At 36.1% G+C, this 13,019-nt stretch overlaps 1 protein-coding gene across 4 annotated transcripts in view; it reads right to left on the bottom strand.

Moving 5' to 3' along the window:
• The window catches only part of NGLY1 (N-glycanase 1), a 63,386-nt gene that overhangs the window by 33,350 nt on the left and 17,017 nt on the right, over window positions 1-13,019 (bottom strand). For all 4 annotated transcript variants that reach the window (XM_017506214.1, XM_017506215.1, XM_017506217.1 and 1 more), the window contains exon 4: window positions 2,074-2,239. In XM_017506214.1, coding sequence (XP_017361703.1) covers window positions 2,074-2,239 — 166 coding nt within the window. The remainder of the gene's footprint in view (window positions 1-2,073; window positions 2,240-13,019) is intronic.

The raw sequence follows: 13,019 nt of genomic DNA, 5'->3' as shown, positions 1-13,019 counted from the left end.
AAGCTGGGGAGAGACAGCAAGGGGAGAAATGCCAGATGTAGGTGATGGGGAGGAAGGCAGCAAATCACACTGCCACGTGTGTTCCTATGCAACAATTTTGCATGTTCTTCACATGTACCCCCAAACCTAAAATGCAATAAAATAAATAAATGGAAAAAAAAAAATAGAATTGCCATAAGATCCAGCAATTTCACTTCTGGGTGTATACCAAAAATAATTGAAACCAGGATTTCACAGTAAAGTATGTGCACACCTGTGTACATAGCAACGTTATTCACAATAGCTAAAACATTGAAACAACCTAAGTATCCATGAATGAATGAAAGGAGATGCAAAATGTGGCATACACATACAGTAGCATATTATTCTGCCTTAAAAGGAAGGCAGCTCTCTCTTCCTCGAGGCTGCCTAGGGAGGTGGCAGCCATCTCCTCGGCATCATGGTTACCCTCAGACCCCTTGTAAGCCCAAGATAGTAGAAAAGGGAACCAAGAGGTTCATCTGACACCAGTCTGACCGATATAGCAAAATTAAGCATAACTGGCAGAAACCCAGAGGTATTGACAACAGGGTTCATAGAAGGTTCAAAGACCAGATCTTGATGCCCAACATTGGTTATGGGAGCAATAAAAAACAACACACATGTTGCCCAGTGGCTTACAGAAGTTCCTGGTCCACAAAGTCAAGAAGCTGGAAGTGCTACTGATATGCAGCAAATGCTACTGTGCTCAGATTGCTCACAATGTTTCCTCTAAGAACTGCAAAGCTATCATGGAAAGAGGTGCCCAGTTGGCCATCAGAATCACCAACCCTAATGCGAAGCTGCGAAGTGAAAAATATGAGTAGAAGCTCATGTGCATGTTTTGTGTTTAAATAAAGCTGTAAAAACTGCCAAAAAAAAAAAAGAAGGAAATTCTGCAATATGTTACAATCTGGATGTATTAGTTTATTCTTATACTGCTAAGAAGAAATACCTGAAACTGGGTAATTTATAAAGAGGTTTAACTGGCTCATAGTTCTGCATGGCTGAGGAGGCCTCGCCAAACTTACAATCATGGCAGAAGGCATCTATTCACAGGGCAGCAGGAGAGAGAATGAGTGCAAGTAGGAGGAATGCCAGATGCTTATAAAACCATCAGATCTCATGAGACTCACTCATTATTACAAGGGCAGTGGGGGTGGGGGGAACCACCCCCATGATTCAATTACCTCCACTTGGTTCCACCCTTGACATGTGGAGATTATGAGGATTACAATTCAAGGTGAGATTTGGGTGGGGACACAGAGCCAAACCATTATCACTGGATGAAAGACATCCAGTGATGAAAGATATCACCAAAAGACAAATACTGTATGATGCCACTTATATGAGATAGAATAGCCAAAATCACAGTGAAAAACTAGAATAGTGGTTGCAGGAAAGCTGGGGAAGGGTTATTATTTAGTAAGTACAGTGTTTCGGGTTTATTAGTTAAAAAAAGCTATAGATGTTGGTAATGGCTGAACATTATGACTATATTTAATAACACTGAATTATACACTTAAAAATGGGTAAGATGATAAATTTTGTTATATGTATTTTACCTCAATTTAAAAACTGAAAAAAGGTATCCGAGTCATGGCATTAAAAAAAAACAAAAAAAATTGAAAAAAGGTAATATGTGTCCGTGAGGTATATGCAATAAAATTATACTATTATTGTACTTCTTAAAAATTCAAATTGAAATGGTTAAATATTTATAATGCATAACACTGTAAACAATGTAAAAAAGCAAAAGGTACTACAACTGTCCCTTAGTATATGCCAGGGATTGGTTCCAGGACCCCCACCTATACCAGAATCCAGACATACTCATGTCCTACATTGAGTACTGCAGAACCCACGTATATAAAAAGCTGACTCTCCGTATACGGAGGTTTTCCATCCTGTGAATCCACATTTGGTTTAAAAGAATCCACATATAAGTGGACTCATGCAGTTAAAACCCGTGTTGTTCAAGGATCAGCTGTATTTCAGTATTTCTATTTAGCAATGATTTACATTTAGCAATAAGTGATTATGTAAAGCTACTACCTTTATCCAATTTTCTAGCTCTTGATAACTTTTCTTGTGATTTCCTTTGTAGTTCTTGGACTGGAATACAAGCCAATGCTTTCTCCTGAAGAGCAGGATTTTCATAGACCAGCACATGTTGAATGTTGGACTGAAGAACTGCTAGAATGGCTGAATCAGCAGTAACCTAATTAGGAAAAAAAAAAACTGAAATTAACTTTTCACTATATGCTACAAAAATAGTATATAATAAAAAACACTATAGTTTTATGGTTTTACAGATAGAAGGGACTGTACAGATTCATTTAAATACAATAATTATACCCACAGCCTTTATAACATTATTATTAGGACACAGCCACATCTGTGTCAGAGCCTAAGAACTATCTATTTTTTTACCTTTGTATATACTACTGAGGATATATTTAAACAAAGATATGCAGAATTCTTGAATACAAGCGTAAATCAATACAGCGCTCTGATCTATGCGTCCAATGGCCCCTTCCACTTTAAATCCCTGTAATGTACAACATTAGCAAAAGAGGCGTGCTTTTAGAAGAATTGAGAATTTTGAAAAATTCCTGAAAGAAAAAAGGCAAATATGAAAGGACTAAAGGAAGAAACCATGGCAATATACCCTCTAGAGAGGGTGGTGATGAAAAGTAAAAAAAGTTTCCAGAATAATCCCCAAGGGCAGAGAAGCCACAGGATCTACAGAATAGGAAGTGTCCTCAGAGCAAGCATTAGGGAGAGTGGTTGGACTCTGGAGGAACAGTTAATTCTTTTGGCTTCTCCCTCCTTGTCACCTTATCAACAAAGAGGTCTGGGCCGGGCGCGGTGGCTCAAGCCTGTAATCCCAGCACTTTGGGAGGCCGAGGCGGGTGGATCACGAGGTCAAGAGATCGAGACCATCCTGGTCAACATGGTGAAACCCCGTCTCTACTAAAACTAGAAAAAAAATTAGCTGGGCATGGTGGCGCGTGTCTGAAATCCCAGCTACTCAGGAGGCTGAGGCAGGAGAATTTCCTGAACTCAGGAGGCGGAGGTTGCGGTGAGCCGAGATCGTGCCATTGCACTCCAGCCTGGGTAACAAGAGCGAAACTCCGTCTCAAAAAAAAAANAAAAAAAAAAAAAAAAAAAGAAACAACAAAGAGGTCTGCTTCTGAGCTGTGAGTGTGCATACTCAGAGTCCCAAATGAAATGGGGAGTAACCACGCTCAGAATTGATGTCTCTGGCACATTCCACCGTTCAGCATGTACTGCCCTTCCCCACAGTTGTCAGAAGCAAATGCAGTATTCACACATAAACTGGCAGGATCTCTCAAATGCATATGGATCTACAACAACTGTGGAGGAGATGCATTAGAATCAGTATCAGAAGAACTAATCCTGTAGCAAGGACAGCAAATACAGAAAAAAACAAAAAGATGTTTCAATAGTATACTATATTCAGAGAAAGACTCAACTATAGATCTCAGATATAAAAATGTAAACATTAAAATAAAGAAGCAGCCAGGTACTTTGGAAGACCAAGCTGGCATGACTGAGTCGAGAGTTCTAGACCAACTTGGGCAATACAGCAAGATCCCATCTCTTAAAAAAAAAAAAATTTTTTTTAAATAGGTGGGCATAGTATTGTGTGCCTATAGTCCCAGCTACTCAGGAGGGTGAGGTGGGAAGATCGCTTGAGCCCAGGAAGTCAAGGCTACAGTGAGCTGTGATTTCAACACTGCACTCCAGCCTGGGAGCTGTGGTCTCAAAAATAAATAAAAAATATAAAATAATATAAAGAAGAGAGCATAGATAGCATCAAGCAGTAGAATAAACATGGCTAGTGATCAGTCAATTAGTAAGCAAAGACATTTTCTGACAATGAGGCATAAAAAGAACAAACAGACATTAAGAATAAATCCAAAACTTCTCAAATCCAGTTAATAGAAATTTCAGAAAGACAATAAAAATAATGGAAGAAAGCAACTGCTCAAAAAAATAACAGAGGCCAGGTGTGGTGGCTCACGCCTGTAATTCCAGCACTTTGGGAGACCAAGTGGGTGGATCATGAGGTCAGGAGTTCTAGACCAGCCTGGCCAAGACGATGAAACCCTGTCTCTACTAAAGATACAAAAAAAAAAGTTAGCTGGATATGGTGGCATGTGGCTGTAAACCTAGCTACTCAGGAAGCTGAGGCAGGAGAATCACTTGAACCTGGTAGGCGGAGGTTGCAGTGAGCCGAGATCACGCCATTGCACTCCAACCTGGGTGACAGGGCGACACTCTGTCTCAAAAACAAACAAACAAACGAACAAACAAACAAACAAACAAAACCCAGAAATAAATTTCTCATAGCTGAAGAGGTAGAATATAAGGAAAACAAAACAAAAACAAATTCTAAGCACATAATGGTGACATTTTATGATAGCAAGGCTAAAAACAAAATCCTGTCTTTAAGAATAAACATTAATTACATGTAAAGAAAAAATAATTTGATGTCAGATACTTCATTAGAAACAATGAAGCAAATTTTTTGAAAATCTGAGGGAAAATAATTAGGAACACAAAATTCATTCCCAGTCAAACTAAGCATGTAGAGGGGCAAAGTAAATACATCTGATATGTAACAATACAGAAAGTATATCACTCTCAAATCCTACCTAAAAGAATTGTTAGAAAAGTTATTATAGCCAAAAAGCATAAATACAGCCTACATAAAAATTTAAAAATCAACACATACTCAGGAGGAGGATCTAAAATAAGAGCAGTGGTGCAAGTTTCGATTGGTATAAATAATCACAACTGGAAAACAAAATCTCAATTTTTTTCATAAGGAAGGTAGCAAGGAAAGGAGCAGAACAGAGGTTTTTGTCTCATGGTAAGATGTTGGTAGAAAAATACAAAATTAAAAATTTGCATTACAGAATCCAGGTCAATAATTAAAAGACTAAAAAGATTACATTTAACTTCCTAACTCTTAAAGGGATAAACCCTACTATAGAAAAAAACTTGTTCTAAACAAAACAAAACAGGAAGAAAAAAAAAAAAAAAAAAAAAAAAAAAAAAAAGAAAAAAAAAAAAAAAAAAAAAAAAGCAAGAACATAGACAACACAAAATAAGACATCAGAAATAAGTTTAAATATATTGGCAATTAGAGTAAATGTGAATGGATTAAATATTCATATTGCAAGGAGACAGGTTGAACAACCAAAAAAACCATTACCAAATACTTACATGTCAGGCACTGTATTAAGCACTGGAATGGGTGCACAAGACAGATATGATCAATTAAAGGTCTATGGGGAAAAGGTATTAAACAAATCATGACGGACCCACCACAGTAACTCAAAAATATTTGTCTGTGTGTGAATGTGTTAGATATTGGAAAAATAATGGAGACAAAAATAGACATGGGCATTACCCTCACACAGCAGGCAGTCTATGGATATAAAAACAAGCAAATACTGATAAACAATGTTCATTTACTCAACTATTTATTTATCCTTTATTTGCTAGGTGCTGGGGATATAATAGTTAAAAGTTTAGTCATAGACATGATAAGTATTATTAAGCAAATAAATACCATAAAATGAGACTTTACAACAAGGTCCTTGAACCTGGACTTTCTTGAAGAGATATTTGTGACAGTGTAGGATGGATGAGAAGAAACTAACAAAGAGGGAAGGAAAGGACCATTCCTGTCAAAGGAACAGCACAAAGATAGCTGGGGATTGCTTAGCATATTTTGAAAGATCAGAGAGATGGGTGTTTAGTACCCAGAGAACCAAGGAGAAAACAGCAGAGACGTAAACATAAGGATGACGCCGGGCTAGTAAACAACTAGATCTTTCTGGTCTCTTTTCATTGCAATGATTGATAAGGCATTAAAGAGATTTAAGCAAGAGTAAAATGATCTGATCTGTTTTCAGAGTATCACTTTAGCCATTATGTAGAGTGTGAAAAGAACTTAGGAAGTAAAATCATTAAGTTTCTGCGACCATACTATCAAGTCAAGAGTATTTGGAAAAGGAGAAAAACACATTAGAGATGAGTCATTTTTTTTTTTTTTTTTTTTTTGGATATGAGTAACTGGGTCAGCACTTGAACCACTTGCAGCAGAAGAAAAACCATGAAATGACCAACTCAGTTAAAGACTACCAAATAGTAAAACCAACTGAAAAAAGTCAATTAAATTTGCCAACATGGAAACCACTGATCTTAGTAAGAATACAGTCTTACAACAGTGTTAATAAAGAAAACTATTTGCAAGAGACTGAATCATATAAGTGATGTGCGACAGCGGGCTGGCTAAGCTGTACCAAAGGTGGATGTACGAGATGGTCCACGGGGACGTGGACAGTATGAGAACTTCTATTTATATTGTTTTTTGTCCGACAAATAAAACCATTAAGCTATAATAATATTTACTCTCTGAATTAACAATGCCTCCCTCACAGACTGGAGAAGCTACCCTGAGGTAAGACAAAAAATGTTATAAAGTCAAAGGGTTAACAGTGGCATCCTTACTCCCACTTCTGCAGCTGTCATGTGACAAAGCTGTGCAGTTCAAATGTGCTGGGTTAAGTGGAATTACAGATTATATTGTTTTAACTAAACTAACCCTCAATTTGTCTTAAAAAGCTTACAAAGAACTCTAGGCACTGAGGTTATTACTAACAATAAAAGCACACGTTAACAAGGAGAAAACGGCAGGGCAAACACATCATCTGCTTTTTTAACATGAGCCCTTCAACAGCTACATTTTAAAATGTAAATGTAAATTTAAATGCAAAAAAAGAAAATCACTAACAATCTAATGAGATCTAACAAAGCCCCCTAAATTCAAAATTATCAAGGCTATTTTAAATATGGATTTGTCTACATTCATTAAATAATATACTATTAATAAAGTTTTTGGTGGGGTGTGGTGGCTTATGGCAGTAACCCTAGCACTTTGGGAGGCTAAAGCAGGCGGATTGCTTGAGACCAGGAGTTCCAGAACAGCCTGAGAAACATGGCAAGACCCTCATTTCTACAAAAAATAAACATTAGCTGGGCTTGGGACACACACTTGCAGTCCCAGCTACTTGGAAGGCTGAGGTGGGAGGAGCGTTTGAGCCCAGGAGGTCAAAGCTGCAGTGAGCTGTGATCATGCCACTGCATTACAGCCTGAGGGGCAAAGCGAGGCTCTGTCTCAAAATAAATAAATTTTTTTGTATTAAACATATTATTTACTGTTTAGACCCTTTACGTTGTTTTATAATTTGTACAGTATGTTGCCATAGTAGTACATGTATATAACTTATAAATAAATGAACAAAAATATATTGAGAATATATGCTCAAAAATATTTTACTGATAGGACATATAATTAAAGTATGGAGACCCACTAGAAAAGTGTGTAAGAAATAAAGATTCAATAATGAGTACTGGAAAAAGGGAGTGAGAAACACAGGACATGGAGGACCAGGGATATTTGTATGTTGCCTTGTTTCTAAGACAGGAAAGCTCAAATGTAAAGTTCTTAAACATTGCTTGTTAAAAATGTAGATTCCAGACTTCATCCCCTTCCATTTTGATTCAGCTAGCCTGGAATTATGTTCAGAAATCTGCATGTGATGCCAGCGGAACAACCTTAAATGAAAACTGGCCTAAAGCAAGGTTTAAATGCCACTAGAAAAATTCCCAAGAAAAGAATAGGTCCAGGACAGGGCACCGTTCATGTGAGATTTCATATTGAGCAGAGTAGAAGGGATACAGGGACATAGGAGCAACTGGCCTTTATTAAGAGCGGAGGTGTTACCTCCATTACACGAGAGATGGGTGCAAGAGCTGACAGAAGAAATACAGAGCTGGTGATGACAAGACTAGGGAATTCGCCATGGAAACAAATATGCTCCTTTGCTAGGATTAATATAGAGACGCACAAAAAATGAACTATCTCCATTTTTATTTGAAAGAATTCATATTAAAATGAGGCACTTATAGTGCCTCATTTTCTTTTTCTTAAATGCAGACTTTCATTTACCAAGAAAGTAAGAATTCATCCAGAGTATTTTTATTTTCAATTTAATTCTTTTCAATCTGGAAATTACTTCATTCATTGTAGTTTTAATGGCACTCAAACGATCTTAAACAATAAAGTTTATTTTCTTGACTTATTTCCTTACATATTCATTGGCACAACTCTGAACAAACTAAGTTATAAAAATAGAAGGTTGCTGATTACATGGCGATTACAGCAGCTGGGTAACCATGTACTAATGCGACATAAGGCAGCAGTTAATTGAGAGACTAAAGTTACATGGAGTACAAATGGAAGTCTAAAATGTGAAATATGTTGGTTTTAGAGCAAAGAGTTTTTTTCTTCACTAATCACACTTCCAATTATTTTGATTTCTGATGTAAGATATATTTAAGACTCTTCATAAGAAAAAAAGTACAATGTGTATAATTTTGTCAAATCATGGGAATTAATCAGTGGAAGCTGGATTAGCAAATTCACTTCTTTAGTAAAAGAAAAAAACAAATCAAGGGTTAAGCCTGCTTGCCCTCTTTCTAACTTTACGCAATGCTTTATTCTGAGGCTTTAAAATTTAGAACCTGTTTTTAGACATAAAAGTTTTGTTATTTTAAATATGTTTTAATCAACTTGTGAATTCAATAAACATTTCTTTAAAGAAAAATTTTTCTATTTATAAAAGTTATACATGTTGCAGAAAACACTGCAGAAAATATTGAATAGTATAAATAATATGAAAGCATCCATAATTTCATCACTTAGAGTACATTATGGTTAAGATGTCTGTGTACGGCTTTCTGAACCTTTAAAAACATGAACATATATATATATGTGTATATGGTTCTAATAAGAAATAATCAAAATATTACACATATACATACAATATATGTTGTTTAATTTTGGAATTCTCATTTTACCTTTTTTTCCCATATAATAATGTTCTTCATGTCAAAACAGACCACATCTTCATTTTTAACAGATGCTAAGTATGCTGATATAAGGATGCAATGTAATCCCCTATCAAAAGGCATGTAGGTATTAGTTAACCTTTAAGAGTGATAGGTTCACCAGGTGAGGTGGCTCACGCCTGTAAGCCCAGCACTTTGGGAGGCTGAGGTGGGCGGATCACCTGAGGTCGGGAGTTTGAGATCAGCCTGGCCAACATGAAGAAACCCCATTTCTACTAAAAATACAAAAAATCAGCCAGGCATAGTGGTGCATGTCTATAATCCCAGCTATAGAGGCAGAAGAATCGCTTGAATCCAGGAGGCGGAGGTTGTGGTAAACTGAGATAACGCCACTGCACTCCAGCCTAGGCAACAAGAGCAAAAATCCATCTCAAAAAAAAAAAAAAAAAAAAAAGAGTGATAGGTTCATGAAGAAGAAACTGGATGCTTAAATCTTATGTTCAAATAGCTTTCTTCTCTTATAAAGCTCACAGATAGATCTAGACTAAGAGGTTGCCTTATTGTTGGTTTATCAGAGAAAATTAGTTTTAAAGTCAACCAGCTCATTTTATTATTTAACATTATTTAAAAATATAACTTTTATAATTTCAACGAAATAATCACAAATTACGATAATTGGTTCAAATAAACGCATACCCATATATAAACTGGTAGTAATTTCTAGAGTGATAAAGAGTTGATGAAAAGTTCCTAACAATTTCATATATATACTCAAAGTAGTCATGAGCTAAATAAAAGCATACATTTAGATGAGCTGAGTAAAAAGTACTGAATGTATACTTTAAGCACATCATGCTTCAGAATCACATTTTCAACCTAGATAAAGTTGTGCAGCTGGAAACATAATGCTTCTATCATTCTTAGGTACCATGTCATTGAAAAATTGTCCTTGCTGTTTTGAATGCTTTTGGAAGGCAAAGGGTATAAAAACAAAGGATTATCAGAAAGTTATTTCCATTAGGAACACTAAACACTTAGTATGTACAATCAGCAAACTTGAAAATCAATTTGGGCATTAGTGAAATGCAAATTAAAAACTAAATGAAACACTACTTAACAACCACTAAAATGGGTATACTAAAGATAGTAACAATAGTTGGTGAGGACACTGAGAAATTGGAAGCCTCACGTATTTCTAATGAGAAAGTAAAATGGTACAATTTTGGAAAACAGCTTGGTAATTTCTTAAAAACATAAATATAAACTTACCATACAACCCAGTGGTTCCACTCCTAGGAATCTACTCAAGAGAAATAAAAACATATGTCTACACAAAATTTGTATGTGAATGTTCACAGCAGCATTATTCATAAATAGGCAAACATGGGAAACAACCCAAATGTCCATCAACTGATGAATGGAAACAATATGTGGCATATCCTTAAAATGGAATATTATTCAGCAATAAAAATGAACAAAATACTGAAATACCCTACAATATGAAGGACTTCAAAAATGTTACACAAAATAAAACCCAGAAAGAAAAGATTACATACTATATAATTCCATTAACATAAAATGTCCAGAAAAAGTAGCAAAATTAACTTTCTAACAATTACCACCATTATCAACATTTTTTGAGTATCAATATATTCCAGTGCTTTGTATCTTAAAAGAAAAACTTACTGGTCGGGTGCAGTGGCTCATGCCTATAATCCCAGCACTTTGGGCGGCTGAGGCGGGTGGATCATGAGGTCAGGCGTTCAAGATCAGCCTGGCCAAGACAGTGAAACCCCTATCTCTACTAAAAATACAAAAATTAGCTGGGTGCGGTGGCAGGTGCCTGTAATCCCAGCTACTCGGAAGGTTGAGGCAGGAGAATCACTTGAACCGGGTGGGGCAGAGGTTGCAATCAGCTGGGATCACACCACTGTACTCCAATCTGGGCAACAGAGTGAGACTCCATCTCAAAAAACAAAAAATAGAAAAAGAAAGAAAGAAAAGCTTAATGGCAAATGTCAACATCAGTGACTATAATCTGGACTCATACATCAACATTTTATTCGATATAGTTTTATCAACAACGACAAAAAAAAAACAGTTATAAATTCGCTAGGATTCATCTAGTTTATACACAGGTTAAATGCTTTTAAAAATCTCTCTCTTGCTCCCTTACTTTGGTACATTTTAATTCTTAGTATCCCCACTTAAAATGGACAGGGTAGAAGAAAATTGTCAAACTCTGCAGTATAGCAATTAATGATGTTAAAAGCATAATTAACAAAACACTTCAAAAAATATGTATATTCCAGTGATCCATGAATAACCAAGAGTTGCCTAAGAAAAACAAGATTTATTCTAATTTCTCTCAACTTCTTTAAGAAATACAGAAGAAGATACTTTGTCTGAAGGACTGGAGTAGTAAGAATGATATATACTAGCCTATTAATATAGGCTATATATATAGCCTATTAATATAGGCATATATCTTTGAGAAAGTTTATTTTCCTCTACACTAGAACGTGTTTTGGCAACAGAATGACATTCTGTTTTTAGTGTAGTGTCTAAAGGCTTTCTGGTGACTGACAGGATTTAAGACTCTGAACTACATCTGAATTATAAGGTTAAGAACTAAAAATAGGGCTGGGCGTGGTGGCTCATGCCTGTAATCCCAGCACTTTGGGAGGGCCAAGAGGGGTAGATCACTTGAGGTCAGGAGTTTGAGACTAGCCTGGCCAACAAGGAGAAAAGTCCATGTCTACTAAAAATACAAAAAATTAGCTGGGCATGGTGGTGGACGCCTGCAATCCCAGCTACTCAGGAGGCAGAGGCTGGAGAATGTCTTAAAACCGGGAGGCGGAGGTTGCAGTGAGCCAAGATGGAGCCTTTGCACTCTAGTGTAGGCAACAAGAGCAAAACTCTATCTCAAAACAACAACAACAACAAAAGCAAAAATTAGCCTGGAGTGATGGTGCATGCCTGTAGTTGCAGCAACTCAGGAGGCTTGAGGTACGAGAACCACTTGAACCCAGGAGGCAGAGGTTACAGTAAGGAGAGATCGTGCCACTGCAATATATCCTGAATAGAATGAGACTCTGTCTCAAAACAAACAAACAAACAAACAAACAGGAGTTTAAAGAAGATTTAGAAAATGTGAATGGATTTCCTGAGCCAGAACACTTAACAAAATACCTAGCCCAGGAAAGAGATATTTGGTAAAATAAAATGTTTGTAAGGGTTTTTGCAGATTGGTTAGCTATGTGTATTTTAAACTGTAAAACTGCAATTAAAAAGATAAAGTAGGAAATCTTAAAAAATATATTCTAACACTGTAATTGGAAAACTTCTAAGAAAAGGTATTAAAAACCAAGAAAGATGTTATGTGAGTTTCTGTAATTGCACCAACCTTAACTGAAAAACTGATGAAGACCTAAGGTATTCAAAGTGGAATGCACATGATCTCAGGGAGGGGCATCATGCATTGAGGTGCTTCTTAGACTTACAGAAATATCGCAATAATTTTTCTGACAGTAAAAATTTAGGAGAATACATAAGGAACTTGGTCAAAAGGGATTTTTGTAAACAGGATAATTTCCTATCAAATGGAATCATTTAGGTTTACCAAGAATGCCTGTAAGTGTGATTTTAGTTCTTTACAAGTATATATGGTGTATACCAATAACAAAATTTCACTAATTTGCTAACATCCACTATCAGTAAATTAATCCATTCTTAATTACCTTAAACCTAAAAAAGCTAACTTTTTTTAATTGAAGTAAGGTATTGATAATGGTTGTGCTCTTGGAAATAATAACCCCACAGTGAAAGGCAGCAGGTACAATTTAGATCAGAAGTATTAATGCAGTAGAGAAAATTACTAATTTGATGGCTGTACATACACCTGTTCAAAAAGTCCATTATTTGTTTTAGGTTAATGATATATGCTAATCTGCATCACTGATGTAAGTACCAAGGCAATAATTCATTCATGAATGACTAAACATAACTCAAGTGGCCTCGGATGCAATAAGTCACAAACTAAAATT

The sequence above is a fragment of the Cebus imitator genome, unplaced genomic scaffold (assembly GCF_001604975.1).
Source record: "Cebus imitator isolate Cc_AM_T3 unplaced genomic scaffold, Cebus_imitator-1.0 Scaffold351, whole genome shotgun sequence".
Lineage (NCBI taxonomy): Eukaryota > Metazoa > Chordata > Mammalia > Primates > Cebidae > Cebus > Cebus imitator.
The sequence above is the reverse complement of the archived record's forward strand: the minus strand, read 5'-3'. Positions and strand labels throughout refer to the sequence as shown.